General features: G+C 39.3%; 1 protein-coding gene across 2 annotated transcripts in view; it reads right to left on the reverse strand.

The window, feature by feature from the left end:
* Positions 1–855: 855 nt before the first annotated feature.
* Rb1 (RB transcriptional corepressor 1) overlaps positions 856–24,596 on the reverse strand; it is a 131,354-nt gene continuing 107,613 nt past the window's right edge. Inside the window, exons 18-27 of one of the 2 annotated variants that reach the window (XM_085828760.1) lie at positions 22,864–22,979; positions 19,390–19,535; positions 17,828–17,973; positions 12,582–12,686; positions 11,381–11,494; positions 11,109–11,272; positions 8,195–8,225; positions 4,597–4,739; positions 3,947–3,996; positions 856–2,751 (exon numbers count right to left, since the gene is read on the reverse strand). In XM_085828760.1, the coding sequence (XP_085684886.1) occupies positions 2,675–2,751; positions 3,947–3,996; positions 4,597–4,739; positions 8,195–8,225; positions 11,109–11,272; positions 11,381–11,494; positions 12,582–12,686; positions 17,828–17,973; positions 19,390–19,535; positions 22,864–22,979 (1,092 nt within the window). In that variant the 3' untranslated portion in view covers positions 856–2,674. The remainder of the gene's footprint in view (positions 2,752–3,946; positions 3,997–4,596; positions 4,740–8,194; positions 8,226–11,108; positions 11,273–11,380; positions 11,495–12,581; positions 12,687–17,827; positions 17,974–19,389; positions 19,536–22,863; positions 22,980–24,596) is intronic. The other variant, XM_021181654.3, reaches the window with a different exon arrangement.

The following is a 24,596-nucleotide window of genomic DNA, read 5'->3' on the forward strand; positions in this document are numbered from 1 at the left end:
TAAGTCACTGCTGAGAAGTCTTCTCACTAGCAATGGAGGAGAGTTCTGTTGTCCCAGCCTTTGGTGGTGTCCAGCTGGTGTGCAGCGCTGCGGCTGACGCCCTGTGCATCCCCTGGATAATGCATGACCTGCACAGTTACTGCATGCATTTCCTTGACATCTGCTGCTTCTTTGGTGATCTCCCTGGACGGGTCTTTGGCTCAGTTTTAAATGACCTTGTGATTCTGTTGAACTTTGTATATGTTAGGTAACGGTTCTTTCTCAGATGTGTCTTTTGTAAACATTTCCCCCTGTCTGCCAGTCTATCTCCTCTCCACCTCTTTTTGACATCTTCTATGTAACCCAAGCTGGCTTCCCACATATACCGTCCTGCCTCAGCTGCTTCGGTTATGAGCGTTTGTAGCACAGTCAGATCTGTGTGGTCCTGTCTGATCTTATGTTTTGTATCCGTGTCTGGCGGAGACCCTACAGACGTCTCTTGTTCTGAAGCCCACAAGTCTGCACAAGCTCACGACTGCGCATGGCCTCCTCTCATCTACTTTCATGTCTGCTTAGATCTGCTGCTGTTTATCAACAAAGTAGTGTCCAAATGTGGGAAGGCCCTGCAGCCGGCAGCTGGCAGCTAAATAGCCGCCTACTGTCCCTTCCCAGTCTTTCTGTACCCTGCTGTATACGTTGCTTTCAACTTTTTAGTGTCTCCTTTTTCCTGTTTCTGGGAGGGCCTCACAAAGCATACAGCTTTTTAAACAAATTCATTTCATAAAAAAGAAGGCACAAGAGAACAGAATATATTAATATATAATACATACCATATGTACGCATAAAAAGTATATTTCTGTAAATCTGACGGTCATCAGAATGGAAAAGATGTGAGGAGAAACCTCAGATGCAGAAAACACTTAACTCAGAGACCATATCACGCCAGTAAAGCTCTGAACAACTAGTTTATTTTAAAATAGACAAACTATTATAGAAAATAGGAACATAGCAATTTGAATGTATAGTTTCAACCGGTACAAAAAACAAAACCAATAGTGCAGTGTCTGCAGCTTTAAGAAATCTCAAAGCAGGATCTCTGAAAATTCCTATGATTCTGTCACTAATTCTAACTTGAACTTACTAGCAAAAGACCTAGAAGTATGGTAAGCCCTTGACCTAAAACCTAACTAATCTGTGTGATGATCATGCAAAACTTAATGAAGAAATGGGGGAAGCTGTCTATTGCTTTTGTTATCGAGATAACTATCAAACTAGTAAAACTGAAACTAAATTGAGGACAAAATAGAAATTTGTTTCCTAACAAGACCAGATTTCTTTTCAAAAAGTATGGAGTTTAGAAAAAGTGATTTTCTTAAATGCTAGCTGATGCTACCTTAAATATCACCTATTTTAAATTATACCATCTCTAAATAAGTTAATCCCACAAGATAATTTAAATACACCTTTAGGTGGAGGGGTGAAGGGAGTGCCTCTTTTTTCAATGCAGCTGTTTTAATCTGAAGTTTCTGCACAGCTGGACTAGAAATGGTGTGGCTTTGAAGAAGCCAGAGTTATGAGACCAGATTGGCTTAAAAAATAGATAACTGCAAGTTCAAAAGACCCTGGAAGACGTACCATTCCAGAGAGAACACAAACATCCCCAGATGTAGAAGAACAGAGTGAACTGTTGAGATGTAATTAGACACGTCTATGAGGGAAAAACTGAAGGCTTCTATAGTTAACAGTCTGCTTGTAAAACACAATTAATTTGTATCTTGATTCTTCAGGACCCAAAAACATTAGAAAGTGCACTTGGGTTGTCCTGTACTAGGGTCCTCTTAAGCACAGTTGTGGCCAAACTTGACTTTCAAGTACTACATGGGTACTTATAAATTCAGTGATCTGAATGATTGAAAGAAAAAAAACAACCTTGGAGTATTATCAATAGTCTTCAGTTTAAAGTATGTGTTGGGTGAATAAAAGAATCGGTTCTTAGAGGGTCTGAGGTATGAAATCTGTGTCAGTAGTAAGACAGTATCATATGATTATACTTTTTTGCTTGTATTTCAAAAGTAAAATATGTGAAACAAACACACGGCACATTAGATTCTAATATTAAAATAGTCCAATGTGTAGAAATTAGTACTTTTTCCCAGTTTGTAACAATCTGTTTCAGTAGAAGATTCAAGATAATTTGGTTGAATGTGGACAGTCAATCAACTTGCATTTGGAAGACAAGACACATTTTCTAAGGGTATTCACGTTAAATTAAAAAAATACATATAAATTAATAAAACCAAGAGCAAACATCACACATGTGCCATGAGGAAAGGCAAAGTAGTCAGCCAGATGTAAGGGGGTTGTTAGGACCCCCTGCAGAGGCAGCCTCACTTCTGAGGGCAGCAGGCTCATGTTGGAAATGCAAACAACTTGCTTTCATATTTTAAATGGCATGATCTGCACAAGATTCTCAATCCTGTGTGCTATCAATTCTATACCATTGATTACAACATTGAAGTGGCTTACGAATCACCCACGCAAATATTCAGCTTGTACCTGCACATTTTATATCTCTAACATGAGCAGAACCTGGGAACTAGTCACATCCAGGAGCCAGGAGTCTGGTGTCCCCAGGGCTGAGGGTCCAGGGCCCTGAGGTCCTCACTTTTCCTCCTTGTTTGAGACATCCATGCTCTCATTCATTCTCTGCTTTTGCATTCGTGTTCGAGTGGAAGCTGGAAAAGCAACAAGGAATATTAATAGTTCTGAGGACTCTGGGTAAGTGGACCAGGGGCAGGCAGCCCACCATGTCTGCACATGGGGTCTTGTGGGGTGGGGTGGGGTTGGGGCACACAAAACTTGAAAAGATACAATAGAAATGTATTAATTCATATAACTAGTATTTTAAGTGGTTAGCATATTTAATTTAGGTTCAAACGACACACTTAAGGGAAAGCGCTTTAAAAAGTAGGCAGAAGAAGTACAGTTCTGCTATGTGCTTTCTCTGGCAGCTGCCATGCATGTCCAGTACCTGCCTGTAAGTCCTCATCACCTTCACTGGCAGTGGCCCCCCACAAGCTTCTAAACACTTCTACTTTTTCTAAGTCCCTTTCTTTGCCTATTCCTGGATCTTGCAGCAGCTACTCTTACTACCACAGCTATGTGCCTAAGACAACCAGAACAGTTAGAAAATACCACTTCCTTCCATCTACTTATTTTTTTAGTCTCATAATAGCTTAGGGTGAAATTAAATTTGTCATACTATTCCAAAAATAACATTCATTTTATTGATTTACTGTATATACAGCCTGTCTGTTGCAGTGCTGAGAACTTAACTCAAGACCCTGTGCACACTAGGCAGCAAACACTCTGCTACTCAGCGACAACCCCTCGCCCCACCATTCTAGATTGCTGTCACACTGACAGACCTGATCCCAATTTCCACCAATCTGACTTCCAGTAATGGAAACCTCTGTTTGAAACTGTCTCAAAGCCTGGAGAGTAAGGAAGTTTACCAAGCCCCTGGTGGTTTGTGTGTGCTCCATGGGTGGCCCTAAAGTTGTCTGCATGCCACCAGCACTGACTGGACTCAGTGGCTATGGAAAAGGAAGAGGAGATAAGGCTGGGAGTGCAGTTTAAGGGGAGGTGCCTGGGAGAAGTGGGAAGGTGGCCAGTGAGGGGAGAACTCCATACATGCACAAAATTTCAAAAAATAATATTTTAAAGTACAGATCAACATCAGCTTAAGGCTATTCAAAGTGTGCTGACCCGCACTTTGTGGAACACACTTAGTCTACCAATGTGTGAGGTAAATTGTATACGCCTGTTTGAACTACTAGTTTGTAAATGCATAAATAACTGTGCCACTTGAAGGAATAATGTGTGGATTCCTTCAGAGTAAAAAGGTTTTCTTCAGTGAAACCAAATGCTTCTTCCCTGTTTGCAAAGTAAGAGAGTGGGAACTTACTCATTTCCGCCAGTTTCTGTTGGAATTTGGACTCCGCTGGGAGATGTTTACTGCAGATTGGGGGGAAAAAAAACCACATTTTAAAAGCATGCATGCAACTTCCTGTAACTCTGCTGCGTTCAATGACATTTGTGCTATTATTTTGGTTTAATTTCAAAAGCTTCTAAGTGATCAAAAAAAGGTATCACAAATTTATGATCTTATACATTTTTAGTGGTTCTTATAAAGCATAATTTAGAATTTACAAGAGTTTTTTAATTTAATGTTAAAACTAACAAATTTGTATCAATAGCTGTGTAAGTCCATGTTAGACTTGTAATGTCTAAGTCATCATGAATTTATAGATGGCAGATCTGCATGTTGCTTTCCACTGTACCATTTTACACTTAGTATGTTGTTTTCTCTTGTTTTTCCAGACAAGGTCTCACTGTGTAGCTCTGGCTGCCTTTGATCTCCCAGAGAGGGGCCTCACCTGGCTCCCAAGTGTTGGGATTAAAGGCATGGGCCACCTTCTCCCACATCTATTTTCTTTAGTTGTTCTCACAAAGTGGTAAACTGGCAGGACAAGGCCTGAGGGGACTCAGGACGGGGCTGACAGTGGCTCTGTGCTCTGCTCAGCTACCTGGAGCAAGCATCTCCATGGTTCCTACCTCCCATCTGCTTCATCGGCTCCCTCGATGTCAAAGCGCAGCTTTTTCAGTGGTTTGGGGGGGTTGCCGCCTTCAGCACTTCTTTTGAGCACTCTGTCACTATTACACACCATCTGGTTTATTTTCTGGAACTTCTCAGATGTCTGTAAATTACAGAGTTCTTATTTTAAACCATTAAATAGACTCATTTTGAAGTCAGCAGCTACAAATTTTATTTTGAGATGCACCAAAAGTTAGGCAAAAGTAATCTCTTCATTTTAATTCTCTGCCTTACTGGACTAAGTGACAGATTTAAAAACAACTAGCATAAGGATGCCAATTCTGCCTTCATTAAACACCCATTCCTCCTGAATCCTCCCATCTATCCCAAGCAGCTCTGATTCTGTGCTACCCCTGTGCTGTCAAGCACTGGCTAAGCTTACGGCCTTGCTGGCACTCAACGCTTGAAACCAGGACTTCTCAGAAGCAGTAAAGGTGGATCATATTTCTAGAACTGAAATTTAAAAAAACCAAACAACCTTTTTTAAAAGACAGTTTTGATTTAGAGGATTCCATAGCAAGAAGCCGGCCATAGGAGCTGTGATTTACTGACTTGCTGAGGCTGAGACATGGATGTTGATATATTACTAACCATCACTGATAATGGATGGCATTTGTTGAAATGTTACTAATTTATAAAGGTTTTTAACTTAAATATTCAAAAACTTCACAATTTTAGTCCAGGCAATATTACTAGACATGTGACCTTGGTAAGACATGCCAGAACAGGCACACCACCTGATCTCACCCAGTAGATAAGAATGTGGAAACAGTCTGTCTCTTAGCTTCCATTTCATGACTGTCTCAGGCATGTATATTACATGTTACTTAAGCCAACAAATGAAATTAGACTTTCAGATAGAACTTAAACATGAACTGATTGGTGCATTAGATAGGATCAGCTTAATTTAATGAAAGTATATGTAGAGTACATATTCAACATGGCAGAAGCTAAGTCCCACGGCCTTATTACTACGTGGATGAATATTGTCTCCATTGTTTCACAGGCTGCAGTAAGCAAAAGGGTGATGACTGTTACAGAGCTGCCTTGCGTGAGGTGTAACCGCATGGTCCCACAGCTCCTTTGTAAAGCCCAGCAGCTACAGCCCGGCTTCAATCAGCTGTCACAGCAGTGAGGATTTGTAAAATGAACTTTTACATTTTATTTAGCATATAAACTCCAACCAACCGCTAGAGCAGTGGTTCTTAACCTGTGGGTCAAGACCCCTTTGGCAAAACTCTATCTCCAAAATTATTTGTTATAATTCATAACAGTATCAAAATTACAGTATGGTGTAGCAACAAAACTAAGGTTCTGGTTGGGGCCAGCACACCCGGAGGAGCCATAGGAAAGGGCCTTGGTGTTAGGAGGGCTCAGAACTAGCGCGTGCTCTCAGGTGTGCACACAGCTGTTCCATCTCTTTCTCCTCTCTTCCTCTGTTTCCCTTTTCTTTCTCTCTTTTGTTTTCCCCTAAAACAACATTAATGCTATATAGCTCATGTGGGCCTACAAATCACCATGTAGCTCAGGTTTGCCACAAACTCTTTTTTATTTTTTCTCTTTTTGAAACTAGATGTTGTTCATATATTTTGATCAGTCCCCCCCCCCACTGAGTTTCCCTCCATTTTTCTCTCCCACTGGAATTTATACCCCTTCTGTCTTTTGTTAGAAAACAAACAGGCATCTAAAGAATAATAATAAATAAAATAAAACAAACTAAAATATGACAAAACAAATAAACAGAAGAAAAATCATGAGGTGGGCACATAGATGCAGGGACACGGGTTGGTACACCTAAGAATCCGCTCAACACACAAACCGAAAGCTGTAATATATACATAAAGAAAAAAAGCCCTAGGAGACAAAAAGGAGCTTCCAAAGTTGACACTGAGTTTGTTTTGTGTAAATTATCTACTGCTGGGTACAGGACCTGCCCTGAAAATATAGTTTGTATCCTCAGAGAGACTCCATTAGAGAGAACTGATTTTTCATTTTCAAGTAGTCACAAATTCTTGATCCTTCTGCCTCAGTCTCCTGAGATTATAAACCACTGTGCTTGGCTCATCATGAAACCAATTATTTAAAAAAAATTATATTTATTATTGTTATATATGTGTGCACACTGTGTGTGAATATAACAGTATGTGTACTGTGGTGCACATGCCAACATCAGAGGACAAACTTTAGGAGTCAAGTTTTCTCCTGCCATCTTTCATGTGGGTTCTCGGGGTCAAACTCAGGCCCCTGGGCTTATGCAGCAAGCACCTTTACCCGGTGCATCATCACACTACCTCAGTTCCTTATTGATCAGAGAAAGACTAGCACCAAGAGGGAGCAGAAGGCAGCGGGAGGTGGGGTGAGTACGTACAGGAAGGAGTGTTAGAGCGCGGGGGTGGGGGGTGGGGGTGGGGGGGGGTGGGAGGAGGTCAGTGCCAGAGCCATGCTGCAGAGGCTATGGTGCTTCAGTTCAGAGTACCTCACTTCAAACTTCTGTAAACATTTCCATGAGATTATATACATACATGTTACCACATAGAAAGATATGTGGCCTTTGTCTTCTATTCCTGCTCCTAAAACCCTTGGAACTTCCCAAGTGATAAGGAAGATAGGGCCATCTTTTGTTCTAATAAAGAGACTCCTGATAGGCCCTTAGTATCAGTATGGAGTCAGAAAGACAAGCCCTGGTTAGAAGCTGGGAATTTTCAACCACAGTTCCTAACCTTCAGAGTAGGGAAAGTGGGTAGACATTTAGTTAATCAACTATTTGTACAAAATCCAGTCCTTTAGCATTAGGCTTGGGAGAGCTCTGGAGATGCGGACTCCACAGGAGCGGGCTAGAAGCCCCAGTGGACATCACCCTATGTGTCTCTTCATCTGGCTGCTCATCTGTATCTTTTGTAATAAACTGCTATGGTCAGTAAACCATTTTCCAAAGTTTTGTGAGTATTGTAGCAAATGGTCAAACTGGAAAAGAAAGATATTACAGGGATTCTCTGACTGTTGGCCAGTTTGGTTAGAAAATTAGTGCAACCCAGGAACTTGCCACTTATGACCTGGGCAAAGTTAATGACCTGAGCCCTGGAGCCAGTGGGATCCAAAGACTGCTGGGTAATCTGTCAGACTGAACTGGACCGGATGACACCAGCTATGCATACAGTTGGAGAATTCATGTTTCACTTTGGGAGTACTGGGAGCATAAAAACACTTTATGTGTGTATACAAATGACTATTTACATGTATATTACATAATCTCAGAGAAATGTTTAGAAAAACTTGCAAGTTTCCCAATTATGAATATTATTCAAAGTTAAACCTGATTTGAAAATAAACCTGAGACAGCCTAAAGGACCTATCTAGGCAACAGTGCCTTTAATCTCAAATTATGAAAATCTTCTATTTCTTTTTCAGTTGCAATATAAGTCACTGATGTCCACACAAGATGCTCAACAGCAGAACACTAAATAAAGTATGATGCAGGGGCACATAGCTCTTGCATCACACTGTCCGGTATATTTTATAGAACATTGCATGACACCACTGTTCATAAAAAATACTCACCCCAAATGATTCACCAATTGAGACCAAGATTCTGTCAAGTTAAGATAAAGTGTGAGTTAGTTGTGAGAACCAGACACAGACCGTGCAGACGTGCCGAGATGAACACAGGCACATCACTCTCAACCTCCACATATCAAAGGCTCCCTCTCCCTGCAACCGCCAACACCTGACACCCATCAGGGGGTTGTCGGACCAATGCTAGTATGATTAAGACATAACCAGTGAGAGGTTTTTTGTTTGTTTGTTGTTTGTTTTGGTGCTGAGAATCAAACCCAAAGCCTCAAATATGCTAGTCATGCATTCTACTACTAAGCTACACCCCAGCTCTTAGATTTGCAACAAGAATTCTGTGTTTGCAGAGCATAATTCTGCCATGGCCCACATTTAAAGAGGATTTCTAGAAAAACTTAAGATAATCTTTACTTAGTTCCTCATAAATCAACAAATGTAACTTCATTCTAATTTAAGTTACATTTGATACAAACTTAGGTCAATAAATAAAACTTAAAAGACCAGTAAGATGGCTCAGCAGGTAAAAGCACTTGTGGCCGAGCCTGGTAACTTGGGTTCAGTCCCTCAAACTCATGGCAGGAGAGAGTGACTCCAGCAAGTTGTGCTCTAACCGCACACATTCACAGTAGCATGCATGGCCCCACGTAGATAAAATAAATATAAAACAAAACAATAATAAAAAAAGGTCTGGTGAGATGGCTCAGCAAATATAGGCAACTGCTCCACATACCTGGCAACCTGGGTTCTAGCTATCGCAGAAACCCACATACAGGTGTTCAGAGAGAGCAGACTCTACAAAGCTGTTCTCTGTCCTACCCATGTGTGCCATGGCATGCAAGAAATATAACTTTATAGTGTATGCTTATAAAGTAATAATCAGGTTTTAATTAGTATTTATATTGGTATTTAGTAAATGCTATTTGTTATGTGAGATACTTATTCCATTTGTCTTCATTTCAACCACATTACAAGGGGTTGAAACTAGGTCCTTGTCAAATGTGTTAAGCTAAGCTAGAACTCTATCGCTAAGCTACATCCCAAAACTTTGACCTTTTAGTTTAAGACAGGGTCTCACCAAGTTGCCCAGCAGGTTTAGCCTCCTAAGCAGCTGAGATTATAGGTCTATGTTACCAGACTTAATCTTAGTTATAATTTATACTTTTGATAATTAAGGTGAAAAAGCATTTCTATATGTAGCTCAATAAAGAAGCAGTAGCTATGTAGATTGTCTTGTCTTCCATCTCTTTGGTTAAGTGACATCCTTCCATGCACATTTGATTAATCAGAATACCTAAACATGCTGCATGAACAGAATGCTACAGTACTCTAACACTTTACCAGTGATGTGCCCATTAGGATGCTTAATAGTGTGACCTTTTCCCTGGCTAAAATGAGCACCAATGCATGCTGGGCTTGTTGTCTCATTCCTGTACTTGAGAAACTGAAGCAGTGAGTTTGAAGCTACCCTGGGCTACATATTGAAAGATAAAGTTTCTTAGAGAAAATAAATTAAGATTAGCAATTGGGGGAGGTAGGAACTGGGAAGAGGGGAGGATTGCAATCAGAATGTACGGTGAATAAATTAATAAATTAATGGGAAAAAAGAATAGCAATACAGAACTGATTTTGATTAAGATCAACAAACAAGACCATATTATAGTCATAATATGGATTATTTATCAGCATCAGAAACTTCCTGAGTATACACTGCCATGTCATGTGGCAGCATGGGACGCTGTACATTTACCTAAAGACATGGTGTTACATCTTAGCATGTTACACAGTGAGCTGAGGATACCTGTACACAGATAATCAGTTACAAGGCGCATCATACAGAGAAGGATCTGGACACACACAACAGCCTTCCACCGTATTTCCAGTTATGTTTTACTTCATGTTTTTCTACAAAGTTTGAAAATGTAATCACAAGTGTGCATTTCTTATGTAATTACTGTACTACTCAGGTAGCTTCTAAGAAGCTAATAAAGTGATTCTTCTCACTTACTTTCTTGCCCACCAGGTACAAACTACAGGTACTGAAAACGGCTGCTGAGATGCCATTAACTATACTAGTTAATGGGACTTCTACTTTATAAACATCCAGCCAGTTTCAAGTAGCCCATGATAACACTTAAGTAGTCCAGTGAAGGGCTTCAAAGCCAGACTCCAAAGAGTATTTCCTTATTTCTGTTTCTGTGTGTGAATGATCTGTGTGTGTGAGTGTGAGCAAGTGTCTCGGAGTCAGAGAACAACTTTTGTAAGCTGGTTCTCTGCTTCTTCTATCCAGGACTCAAACTCAAGTCATTAGTTCTGTGGCGAGTACTTTCATGGGTGGTACATGCTGCCAGCCCTAATGACTCCATTTTCATAACAAGCAAAACACTATAATCCATGGATCTTACAGTAAATTTTGAATAAAGATTCTGGGTGTGATGGCACACACCTTTAATTCCAGCAGTCAGGAGGTAGAGGCAGGTGGACCTCTGAGTATGTACCCTGCCTGTTCTACTTAGCAAGTTCCAGGCCAGCCAACGGCTACATAGTGAGACCCAGTTTCAAACAAACAAACATGTTAACCTAAAATGTTCTACTTTGATGGCTTATGAAACTATTAGTGTTTTGAGGCACACGTGGATATCAATTCTTAAGCTATACACAGGAGAGACCTTAGCAGCTGGGCAAGCACGAGTGATACACAAGCCCATCCAGGCACATACCTTTTCTTTGCCCCCTCCCCCCAAAAAAACTTTTCACACATTCACTAAATGCACATAAAGAAATCAGACATCCAACAGCCTATCCCATTTTGAATTTTAAAAAGCTTTACATTTTCATGTTTAAATCAAAATTGCCAAGTGCAGTATTACTGCTTCCAGCATTCCCTTAAAAAGGAAACACCAACCTTGATCTCGGAGTCATTTTTGTGGGTGTTGGCAGACCTTCTGAAATTTTATAAGGACTCTTTAGGGGTGATATATAGATGTTACCTCCAGGAATCCGTAAGGGTGAACTAGAAAACTTGTAAGGGCTTCGAGGAATGTGAGGTATTGGTGACAAGGTAGGAGGCTAGACCCAAAACAAAAGGAAAAAAAAAAAGATCATTGATGTAGTATTTTGGTAGGATCTATTATTTTGTTATTAGATTTATCCAATTAAAGAATATTTTCAACATACCCTGGTGGAGGCATACTGTAAAATATTTGTTTTTAGTCTCTGCATGAAAACTGAGTTATAGAATACTATAATGGAATCAAACTCCTCTTCTCTGATCAAAACACGTTTAAAGGTCTAAGGAAAAAAAACACGTTAAATAAATTTAAGAACTTTTCTTTAACTTTTATTTTAAAATAATTGTATTTAGTTTTATTTAAGAACATATTTTATACAGAAAACAATAATCTAACAACGGCTCCTTTAGGCTGAAATTATAGGTACCCTATTTAAAGTGAAATGTCACCAAGGTGATCCAGAGAAGGGGCCTGGCAGCCACAGACAGGATGCTGGCCATTCTACAAGGGAGTTAGGCTGTGCTAACCAAAACCCAGCACCATCAGCACTACTATATAGACAACAGTCACTGGCCCGTAGCAGCCTTCAACCCCTCATCTAAAGGGCTTAGAACATGTACACCACTCTCCTGCAAGAAACAGATATTTCGTAAGTAGATTTTACAAACAATTTTTTGTTTAATAAGCAGGGTCTAGCTATGCAACTTCATACTTGTGACATCTTCTTCTCACTTATTCTGAATGGGAATTACAGGTCTGGGACACCAGGTGTCACTTGTATAAATGTTCATCAGGTAAAACTAAAGACATATTATGGAGTGCCTCTGTTAAACAATATATATGTAACTAATTTAGAAAATAACTCCAAATATATGAGGCAAACTAAACTGGTTTGTATCACTTTCCAAAAATACAATGACAGACTGAAACAATAACCCAGGATTCATTGCTGCATTCCAGGATAGTGTAAAATGTGCATCAGACCAAGTGTGTTTTACCCTGATAGCATCTGTGGGAGAGGAATTTAGAGGTATAAAATGGGCTTGCCCTGGGAAATTTTACTAGGTCTTTATAAGGACTGACTTATAGTATCTTTTCCTGTGGAAAAATAAAAACTATATATTATGTCAAAGTTTATTTCAAATATCCCAGTTATTATTATATACAAATATAGTACTATTTATGAAAATTTGGATTTCATAGTTTGCCATAGTTTTATAATTATACTTCAGGTACAAATAATTAACCAACACTAAAGAGGTAAGGATAGATAAGGATCAGATAAGGATATCTGATCTCTATTTAACAACGGAAGTAAACTAGGAATACTGATTTATTTCTCAGTCTTACCATGAGCGACTACCTACCTCCTGGGCAGCGTGAGGAAGATCCTTGTACGCAGTTACGATGATTTTGAACTTAAGGTCAATATTCTTCACCTTGCAGATGCCATACATAGAGCACATCATAATCTAACAAGTGAGTGACAGGGGCATAAAGGACGATATTACCTCACCTTGCTCTTTTAAGTATTACTAAAAGAAGGAAATTTAATTTCTTCTGAGTTTTCCCCTTATTCCGAGCTGTTCAAAAGTCTACATAAGGTATTTAATCAAAACATTTGTATTTACAGAACAAAATGCAAGCAGCTAACTCAGTTACTCATGACTGACTACCAAGTTTGTGAAGTACCCTGACTTTGGCTTCAGTTCTTTAGTTGAAATCAAAAGCACTGAAACTAGAACAAGCTAATTGTCTGATGAACTGTCCTGTTTTAAGGCTGTGTGAAAAGTTCCAAGCTATCAGCTGAAGTGACGTGTAAGAATCTAGGGAGTAAGAAAGCGCTGTTGGCAGACCTGACATTTCTCATGCTGTTGTGATCTGGGATCTGAATGTAGGCTGGATCTGTTTTGTTGCTCAATTTTCATTAGAACATATCCTTATGATAAATGGATTTTCTACATGGTATCTTTCAATAAAACAACATTTAAAATGCAAAACTAAGATTTGAAAATGATTCCCTGGGGCCTTAAATATCAATTTTTAAAACGGCTTTTTTGGTCTAGTTCAAGTGTTGGTCATTTCTGTAACATTTTTGCTTCCATCTGCTCTGAGCAAAGGTTTCTATTCCCCACCCCCTGCTCAGTGTCTGATGACTGAGTTTCACACTGAGCGCCACTGATGATGCAGTAGACCAACTCATAGTTTTCTTCTACTTTAATATCTTCACGTATCACTCATAAAACTCGGAATTGCAAAAAAAATATTTCTAGGAATCTGGCTTTCTCTTTTATAGAAAGTGGCAGGAACATAAAATAATAACTATTTATTTAAAAACACAGTGTACTGCAACTTATACATCCAAATACATTTTAAGTTATAATTATATTTTTGTTTAAAATATCATTCTTGTTGGGAACATTACCAATCTTACTGAAATAAGAGGATTATATGAGAATATTATGAAAAATTATGTACCACTAAAATAACTAAGATGAAACTAAGTTCCTCAAACTATGCAGAATGCCAATATTGACTGAAAAATAAAAAAGCTAATTTTGAATTGTTAAACAGTAAGTGTTCACAAAAAAAAGCTCATATCTATGGGACCTCATTGGTGAATTCAGCAAAATTCCAAAAAGAAAAAAAAAGACTCAATATCAATATCAATTCTTAAAAATTCTTCTGAAATTCTAAGTGCCCAACTATCTGTATGAAGCTAATACTTTGCTGATACCAAAATCACACAGATCAACAAAACAATGAAATAAAAATAATTTCCTTTATTATTAAAGAGAATAGAATACATAGGAATATAGTTAATAAAATAAATGTAAGGGGCTGGAGAGACGGCTTAGCAGTTAAGAGCACCAACTTCTCTTCTGAAGGGCCTGAGTTCAAATCCCAGCAACCATATGGTGACTCACAACCATCTGTAATGAGATCTGATTCCCTTTTGTGGAGTGGAGTATTTGAAGACAGCAAAGTGTACTTACTTATAATAAGTAAATAACACTAGCAAGATTTTGCTGAAAGGACCCAGATATAGCTGTCTCTTGTGAGACGATGCCGGGGCCTAGCAAACACAGGAGTGGATGCTCACAGTCAGCTACTGGACGGATCACAGGGCTCCCAATGGAGAAGCTAGAGAAAGTACCCAAGGAGCTAAAGGGATCTGCAACCCTATTGTTGGAACAACATGATATACTAACCAGTACCCCGGAGCTCTAGTCTCTAGCTGCATATGTATCGAAAGATGGCCTAGTCGGCCATCACTGGAAAGAGAGGCCCATTGGACTTGCAAACTTTATATGCCCCAGTACAGGGGAATGCCAGGGCCAAAAGAATGGGAATGGGTGGGTAGGGAAGTGGGAGGGGGGTATGGGGGACTTTTGGGATAGCATTGGAAATGTAATTGAGGAAAATACGTAATAAAAAAAAAAAGAATACAGAGGGAAAAAAATAAGTAAATAAATCTTTTTTTTTTTAAAGATTTATTTATTGGTTATATGTAAGTACACTGTAGTTGTCTTCAGACACTCCAGAAGAGGGAGTCAGATCTTGTTACGGATGGTTGTGAGCCACCATGTGGTTGCTGGGATTTGAACTCCGGACCTTTGGAAGAGCAGTCAGGTACTCTTACCCACTGAGCCACCTCACCAGCCCCATAAATAAATCTTAAAAAAATAAATGTAAGACTTTTATTCTGAAAACTATAAACTATTATTCAAAGAAATTAAAGCCTGGAAGGATGGGAAGGAACCGCATCCTCCGTATGGATTGAAGACTTCAAGCTACATGTGACAGCCCCCAAACCGACACATTATCCAGTGAACTTTCTTTCAAAATCTTCAGAGAAAATGACAAGTCAGTCCTAAAACTCACATGGAAATTTAAGTTTCAGGACAGTTAAATTGATCTTGCAAAAAGAACAAAGTACAATTGTGTCTCTTTATTCCAAAAAATTGGAATGCTATAGTAACTAAGACAATGTATTCTCACCAAAATAGCTACATAGACAACAGACTAGAAATGAGTCTCAGGAATAAACATGTGTACACTTAAAAAAAATCAATAGACTTTCAACAGCTGTCAACAGAGAAAAAGAAAAAGAATAATAATTTTAAAAAAGGATGCATTTCAAGAGATGGTGTGGGGATGGGCACAGCTCAGTGAAGTGTTTGCCACAAAGTAAGAGGCCCTGGATTCACACCAAGGAGAAAGAGTAAGAGGAAAGAGGGGGTGGGGCTCGTGTGCTGGAACAACTGGAGGGAGAAGTCCTCCCATGCCCTCTTGCAAAACTAAGTCAAAGTGGATTGAAACTGAAACAGAAAACTAAGAACACAAAGCTCTTGGGAAAAATGAGGTCTTGATGCCTTCAAACTTGACAATGTTTTTGTTCATACATCAAAATGCCAGTAGCCAAAACAACCAACCAACAACAAAAAAAAGAAGCAAAAAACAAAAACAAAAAACAAACCAAAGATGACCTGAAGTTTCTCAGAGGATAAAACATTTTCAAAATACATATTTCATAGAAAAAGATATATACAGAACATATTTTTTTTAAAAAAAAAATCATTGCAGCCTGTTGTGGTGGCTTGTGCCTTTAATTCCAGAACTGAGGAGGCAGACTTAGGCAGAGCTCTATGAGTTTGAGGCCTGTTTGTACACCACCATGCTCAGTGAGGAAGACTCTTGCTGTCTTTTCAGAAAGGATTTTAACACACACTTCTCTAAAGCAGATGGTCAGTATCATTAGCTATCAGCTACATAAGTCTATGATCCCAGCCCCAGGGGATCCAATGTCTCTGGCCTTCACAGATACTGTAAATATGCATGTACCAAACATTGAAATACCCTCCCCCACACACTTAAAAATAATAAATCTTTAAAAATAAAACATAAAGTGGTAAAGCCGTTTTAGAAAATATCCCAGCCATTTCTCAAAAAGGTTAAAGATTTAACATATGACCCAGAAATTTTACTTACATATACATAGGAAAAATAAAAATACGTTTTACAAACCTTATATATGAATATTCATATTATTCATAATACATCAAAGAAGAAATAATCCAGTTTCTATCAACTGGTGAATTATAAACATAATGTAGTATGTGACAGAAACTACAACACAGATGAACCTTGAACCTGTGCTCTATAAGGAAGCCATACTCAAGGCTGGGGATGGAGTTCAGTGGTAGAACATTTGCCTAGGATTTGCAAGGTCATAGAACTCAGTACCCTACCCTGTACACCTGCACACACACATACACACACACACACACACACATACACCCTACACATACACACCCTAAATATGAAATTACATGATTCTATTTACATAAAACGTTCAGATTCGGCAAATCTACAGAGAAAGAAAGTAGATTTGTGTTGTTGAGGACTCTCAGAGACAATAGAGTTTCTCTTTGGTGTGATAAAGTGGTTTAAATAAAATAGATTGTGTTAGTAGTTTTACAACTCTACAAATATACTAAATCACTGAACTATACATTTAAAAATGTATGCTTTGATAAACTGCTACACACTCCTCTAAATGTTTTTATCCCCTTTAAGAAGAAAAAGGAAGCTAGGAGGAATTATTCTGTTTATAAGCCCCACTTTCCTTCCCCTCCCCACCTTCCTGTTTTGGAGTCTCTGATTCTTTGTAAATATTTTTTTGTTGTTTTGGGGGGGTTTTGTTTGTTTTTTTCAAGACAGGGTTTATCTGTATAGCCCTGGCTGTCCGGGAACTCAGGAATCCGCCTGCCTCTGCCTCCAATCTTTTTTTTTGTTACTAGGATCAGAGCACCAGTGCTCTGTGTATGACAGGCAAATGCTTCACCACTGAACTTCAACACCAGCTTTTTTATTATTGAATTTTGAGACAGGGTCTCACTAAGTGGCCAGAGTGGTTTTGAACTTAACATGTAGTGCTGGCAAGTCCTCAAGTTTGTGAGTCAGCCTCTCAAGAACAGTTGTGATTACAGGCATATACCATATCATAGTTGTGATTACAGGCGTATACCATATCATAGTTGTGATTACAGGCGTATACCATATCATAGTTGTGATTACAGGCATATACCATATCATAGTTGTGATTACAGGCATATACCATATCATAGTTGTGATTACAGGCATATACCATATCATAGTTGTGATTACAGGCGTATACCATATCATAGTTGTGATTACAGGCATATACCATATCATAGTTGTGATTACAGGCGTATACCATATCATAGTTGTGATTACAGGCATATACCATATCATAGTTGTGATTACAGGCATATACCATATCTCCTGGTTAGATAGCTGGCTGGTCTCCGGCTCATGTCCATTTCCACAGTAAAATGAAATCTAGCTTATCACAATACAGAAAAGGTTAAATGTTTGTGTCATTAAATAGTTATTAAAATATATACCTCTAATTTGTAAAAGCTATATAAAAATATAAATGGCATTCAACAAGGAACTCTATGTATGTTATATAATGTATGGTAATATATACTACTAAGCTAATGTAGATGGTTACTTGAATCTAATATATAGCACACAGTCAACAATGAGCAGGGAGGAACGGTGGTGAAGTGACTGCTTTTCTTACCTGGTCCAAATGCCGGTCTCTCATGAGCTCATACTCATTTTGCAATGTATGCTGAAACAGGGTCCAGATGATGTGCTCTAGCTCTGGGTGGTCAGACAGAAGGCGTGCACAGAGTGTATTTAGTCGGAGATATGCTAGACGGTACACTGCAGACAGAAGGTGAAAGGGCCTGTTTACTGTCCATTCTCTAGTAGGAGGGGATTGTTTTTGAAACATTAAATTCCTTTATACTATTGTAAGTAGCATTTAAACAATAGTCTAACGTCTAAGGCTGTTTTCCTTAAATAAATGACCCCTAGTATTAGCAGCATTCCATACACAAGGCTCAGTAATACTTGCTGAATTAGCTGTTAAATTATGAAACCGAGGTAGAAGGGAAAGGTCATATGATCTTGTGAAATCAGACAGACAAAATACGATTTGCTTTGGTTCTGTCGGTAATTATCAGCATAGGTGTTGGAAATTTCCATTAAAAATATTAGAGCTGGGAGGACGGTGGTGGTACACGCCTTTAATCCCAGCACTTGGGAGGCAGAGGCAGGCGGATTTCTGAGTTCGAGGCCAGCCTGGTCTACAAAGTGAGTTCCAGGACAGCCAGGGTTATATAGATAAACCCTGTCTTGAAAAACCAAAAATGAGGGCTGGTGAGATGGCTCAGTGGGTTAGAGCACCCGACTGCTCTTCTGAAGGTCCAGAGTTCAAATCCCAGCAACCACATGGTGGCTCACAACCATCCGTATCGCGATCTGGCGCCCTCTTCTGGAGTGTCTGAAGACAGCTACAGTGTACTTACATATAATAAATAAATCTTTAAAAAAAAAAAAAAAAACCAAAAAAGAAAAAAAATAAAACCCAAAAACCAGTATTAGAGACATTATTATTTTTAAATAATGGAATTGCATGTGATTATTCTTTTTCCCAATCCCATAAGAAAAACTCTTACCATGCATCTTTCTATAAATATCAGTGGAACATAAACTTGAAAATTGTAAACTGTACTGGTGCAAAATGACGTGACAGAAATTTTAGTTTAAGAGTACCACTACAAATACAACTTCTGAGAGAAGGAATCTGAATTTTATACATTTACTCATGGTTCAAGCTGACCCTTTAAAGACTTGCATAAACAGAACTCTTCAAAGCTAACAATTTATCCCCACAGGCTATACTTGAGAAGGGTTTGTTTTTTGTTTTTTTGTTTTTGGAGACAGGGTTTCACTATATAGCCCTGGCTGTCCTGGAAAACTCTTTGTAGACCAGGCTGGCCTCCAACTCAGAAATCCACCTGCCTCTGCCTCCTGAGTGCTGGGATTAAAGGCATGCACCATCAATGCCCGGCTTAATCCTTGTTTAAAGCATTTCATATGCATTTAATTGTCCCCTAATCCCTGTAAGTTAATATTATTGTAGGGTGTATTATTATCATTTTTTTCATTTATAAGCAAAGAAACCAAGGCATAGAGATATCAAGTGATATGCTTAGTGTCACATATCTTAAGTACTGGAGCCACAACTTAACCTAGTCCATGAGTCTGTGCTCTTGAGAGGAATCTTTTACTGACCTTTTTTGTAAAACAGGGAAAGGGAGGTAGATTTCAATGGCTTCTGAGTATGGAAGGATGAGGCTGCTTGTGTCTCTGTATTTGCAGCAGAATTTACACGTGTAGTGGAAGTTCTTTTCTTTGGAGATCTTAGAGGAGAAAGATACCTAGATATACATACAAAGGATAAGTGTTCATTTCACACCCAACCCTAAATTGTGTTCAATTGTACTCATGTATTCAGACATATTTTAACTATTTGATTAATATTCTATACCAAATTCCAGGAGTCTGCTACTTAAATACAAGCTGGAAAAGCTAGCTTAACAGGAAAAATATGCTAACTTCCTAAACTCCAATGTCCCTGACTTTCCTTTCCTTTCATAACTGACAACTGTAAAATTACTTAACTTGTACAAAAGCAGGTCTCCCTTGAGTTCTAGATGCAAATATCCAATTATGAAATGGATAGTACTACTTGATCCTCACGCCTTCTATGGCTAAAGCAGAACTCTGGATTCCTTCACCTAATCTTTCTCATCTCAAACAAATGTCACTACATCACATCTAGTGTGTTAATGTAAGAAGCCTAGGAGTGAAATTTTAAAATTTCTCAATTTGTCCAGTTCCTCAAATGTGCTGCAAATCAAAGCAATATAAAACCTGTTATACAGAATACCCAGGACACAACCCACAGGACTCAAGAAGGCTAACAAGCCCAAGGACCCAAGTGAAGATGCCTCAATCCCACTTGGGAGGGAGAAGAAAACAGTTATGGGAGGAGGAGAAGGAGGGACTTTGGTAGAAAAGGGGACAGGGAACATGATCAGGTAGTGGGGGAAACAAGACTGAAGTCCTGAGGGCCAGCAAAAAGAACGGAAACAGGTAACCCTGGGAGGTAGGAGGGAGGAGAACCCTCTAGAATGTACCGGAGACCTGGGAAGTGAGAGACTCTCAGGACTCAAAGGGAGGGACCTTGGATGAAATGTCCAACAGTAGGGAGAGAGAACCTGTAGAGTCCACCTCCAGTAGAAAAACAGGGCATCAAGTGGAGGGATGGGGTTGCCATTCTACAGTCAAAAGCTCTGACTCAGAATTGTTCCTGTGTGAAAGAACTACAGGGACAAAAATGGAGAAGAGCACGAGAGAAAGGAGGTCCAGTGTGACCAGCCCAAACTGGGATCCAGCTCAAGGGGAGGCCTGGGCCCTGACACTGTTACTGATGCTGTGGTATGCTTGCAGACAGGGGCCTAGCATGGCTGCCCTCTGAGGGGACCAACAAGCAGCTCAAAGAGTCAGATGCAGATATTTGCACCCAATCAATGGACAGAAGCCAGGAACCCCTGTGGTTGAATTAGGAGAAAGCTAGAAAAAGCTCAAGAGGAGGGTGGCCCCATGGGTAGACCAGTAGTCTCAACTGACCTGGATCCCTGAGATCCATCAGACTACGAGCCACCAACTGATATGAGACCCCTGATACATATACAGCAGAGGACTGCCTGGTCTGGGTTCAGTCTGGGAAGATGCACCTAACACTCAAGACACTGGAGGCCCCAGAGAGACCTGGTGGGATGGGGGGGTGAGGGTCCTCTTGGAGATGGAGGTTGTGTGGTGAAGGATGTATGGGGTGGGGAGTGGTTGGGGTGGGGGGGGATGAGCAGGCCAGGAAGAGGATTAAGTCTGGACTGTAAAAAAGGATTAAAGAATAAAAATAAATAAATTTTAAAAAAATTCTCAATTTGTCCAGTTCTTCAAATGTGCTATAAATCAAGTCAATATAAAACCTGCTATTTCTACCTCAAAATACATTCCAGACCCTTCTTTTCCACCTTTAATGTTTATGATAGTCCAAGATACCTATATACCTTATTATTTATTTTAAAGAATTATTTATTTTATATATATGAATATACTGTAGCTATCCTCAGACACACCAGAAGAGGGCATCAGATCCCATTATAGATGGTTCTGAGCCACCATGTGGTTGCTGGGAATTGAACTCAGGACCTCTGGAAGAGCAGTCAGTGCTCTTAACCACTGAGCCATCTCTCCAGTCCCTGTATCCCTTATTTAAACTATTCAGTCTTTGAAATTTTCTTTCCATTTTCTTGACTTGACATCTCCTAACCCTCAAGCCCTACCATATTTCAAATAGCAACTAGATAGTCTCTTAATACAGATTATTCACAGTTGCATTTGTGTGTAAATGGTTTCCCACTACCTTATAACATCTAGGCATTTAGAGCCTCTAGCTCCAGTGTGCTGCTTCAGCCTTACACTTACTGCTCTGACTGTGAGCCACTTACCCTGGGTTTCTTTCTAGTCCATAATATAGGCATTTTCCCAAAAGAGGAAAAGTTTTGTCTGGGCAGCATTACGTTGCCTTCCAGGTCTCCAGTCAAACTATGACGTCATCTCCTGGGTCTCCCCTCCTCTCATTTCATTGGTTTCACTGTTTGCGTGAGTCCTCTAAACTAAACTCATACTAGTCTATTTGTTCACTGCTTCCTTCCTCTGAGATGCAAAGCCCTATAAGGGAAAAGAACCAGGCCATCTAATCGTATCAGTAACTGGCACTGTTAACCTAGCACTTAACAAATAACCATTTCCTGAATTACAGGAACATATAAAGCTGACTTATGTGAAAATATTACCTAACAAACAAACTCATGTATGAATACACAGTCTCTGTGGGTCAGAAATACTTTGGGTGGAAGTTACCATGGAAATGATATCACAGGAAAATGGTTTATCACAGAATGCTGTATTTCCTCACAGAATCAGGCAGAAACATGAAGCACATTTCTGTGAAAGGACAAAGCTAGAGGGCTTAAAAGAGCATAGTACTGTGATCTGACTACTGGGGCTCATTTCTATGCAAGCTCCCTTGTTTCCCTCATTGCTACTTTACAGATAACTGGTGCTGATACGGTATCTCCTACCTTATGAGGCTGGTATGAACATCTAGGAAAAAACGTGAATCTGACGTACTTATGTAAATGCCCAAATACAGGGAACCCTCACTAAATGTCAGCTGTTCTTCTCTCAGCATCACCACTACACACTAGCGATGTCTAATAGTCCATTACTCCACACTTACTCTGTGCCTCTCCCCAAATGGCCTGATACATATTCTCTGAAAATCTTTCCTGCTTTCTGGCTGTTTCAGAAACAAGTAAGTTCGGGCTCTTGGGATATTTCCTCTTGCTTTTCCCATTCTCATGTTAAAATCCTGTCTGATCATTAAGACCTATCTAAAGCAGCATCAGCTTTGTCATGAACAATTCCCCACTACACCGACACCATGTGATTCAGCAGCTTTTTACTTCTTTATTTGACCTTACTTGGGTCATGTATCTTATATTCCTAATGCTTAAAGAAAAAAAAGTATCTTAAGCAAAATTTCAGTCCTACAATTTCTATATAGCACTTTGAGTTTCCCTTATGGCCAGAGTATCTTTGCAGTTTGAATGAAAGCACAATGCCTTTACTTACATATCTGCTGCAGTATGGTTACTCTGGAGAGGGAGGCTGAGAGGACAAGCAGGTTCAAGGTTATCAGGTCCTTCTCCATCCTTGGACTGCTTAATGAGATCAAATAAAGGTGAATCCTGGATAAAAGAAAATGGCATTATAACAACATCAGCAGGTATGGTTTTTCTGAGTACATATGAAAACCATGCTTTGTTGTTGCAGGATATTTGACCACACTGTGAACCTGGGATTGTGTTATTTATTGAAAAAATTTACTTCTAGTTGTGGTGTGGCTCATCCCTTCCCACACACCTTTAGTCCTGCTGACCAGAATACAGACAGGTCTTCATATACACCTGTAATCCCAAACAATGAAGGTAAAGTTAGTTTGGAGAAGGAAGTTTGAAAGTGATGTCTAATTGAGTGGCAGACAAAGTAACAAATCAGAGATAGATTGACCGAATAGGATACGCTTAACTCTCAAGAGAGAGGAAAAAGAAGCTACTGGAGGGAGCCATGCAGAGAGAAAGAGAGAGAGAGAGAGAGAGAGAGAGAGAGAGAGAGAGAGAGAGAGAGAGAGAGAGAGAGAGAACAGAGAAAGTAGTCAGGGATGAAGACAGAACGAACGAGCTGGAAAAGGAGCAGGAGCCAGAAGATCAGTTAGTATGAGGCCACATAGAGCAATTCAGTCAGAGATGCCAAATTGAAACAGCTTGGAGGAAGGTTTGAGCCAAAACAGCAGCTCTGAACCAGCCATCTAGAGTTTAGAAAGAACAAGAAAGGGTGAGTCTATTCAGCCGTAAGCCTAAGAGGCTGAACACATTCTAGGCCTAGATTAGCTTCCAGGCCTAGGCTAGGTTAGCAGACAGAAGCAGTAAGTCTCAGTAAGAGGCAACGATTAGAAGACTAGGAAGCACTGTTGCCCTCTGTGACAGACAGGGCTAAGGAGCATTAACTTAGGCAGCGTGAGATCCTTCACTCCGTTTGGATTCTTACTCGCCAGTGTTGATACTGTGTGCATGCACATACAAAAATAAATGACCTCAAGTACTCCTCCAACATGCATCTTGGCTTTTGATTTTTTTTGAATATTCGCTTATATATATTAAGATATATTGGTGATAAAACCAAAGTTTAAGCACATGATTCATTTATGCTTCAAATATAACTTATACACATGGTGGACTATAATTTTATCAACATTTTAGTTAAATTTTTTGTCTCTGATAGATCACATGGGTTAGCATCATGTTTGGATATAGAAAGTTCTGAATTTGGGCTGGAAAATAGGTCAGAGGTAGAATGCCTTCTTAGCCTGAATAAAGCTGTATACTCTACTTCCAAAAGAACAATAAAAGCTCTGGATTTTGAATCATTTCAAATTTCAGAGCTTAGGCTAGTGATGTGAATTATTATTAGAAAAGAAGGTAATATTTAGGTAAAAGATGCACAAAATATTCAAAGAAAGTAGAGAGAAGAAAAGAAGTTTATGGGCAGAATGTAGTAAAACTGAAAACAACTAGTGTTTAAAATAACAGTTAGATCTCCATTAAAGTGGATTAAAAAGGAGAAAGAGGAGCTAATTAGTGTTAGGAACTGAAAGTAGAACATAATATAAAAGGTATGAAAGGTAACTGGGGATTTAAAAAGTTATGTTAATAAATTAGAAACTTTAAATGAAAAAACCCTACAAATATTATCAAAGCTCAATGAAAAATAATATAATTTGAGTAGTCTTGTCATATTAAAAATTC

The sequence above is a fragment of the Mus caroli genome, unplaced genomic scaffold, assembly GCF_978045245.1.
Source record: "Mus caroli unplaced genomic scaffold, Mus_caroli_1 scaffold_12, whole genome shotgun sequence".
NCBI lineage: Eukaryota > Metazoa > Chordata > Mammalia > Rodentia > Muridae > Mus > Mus caroli.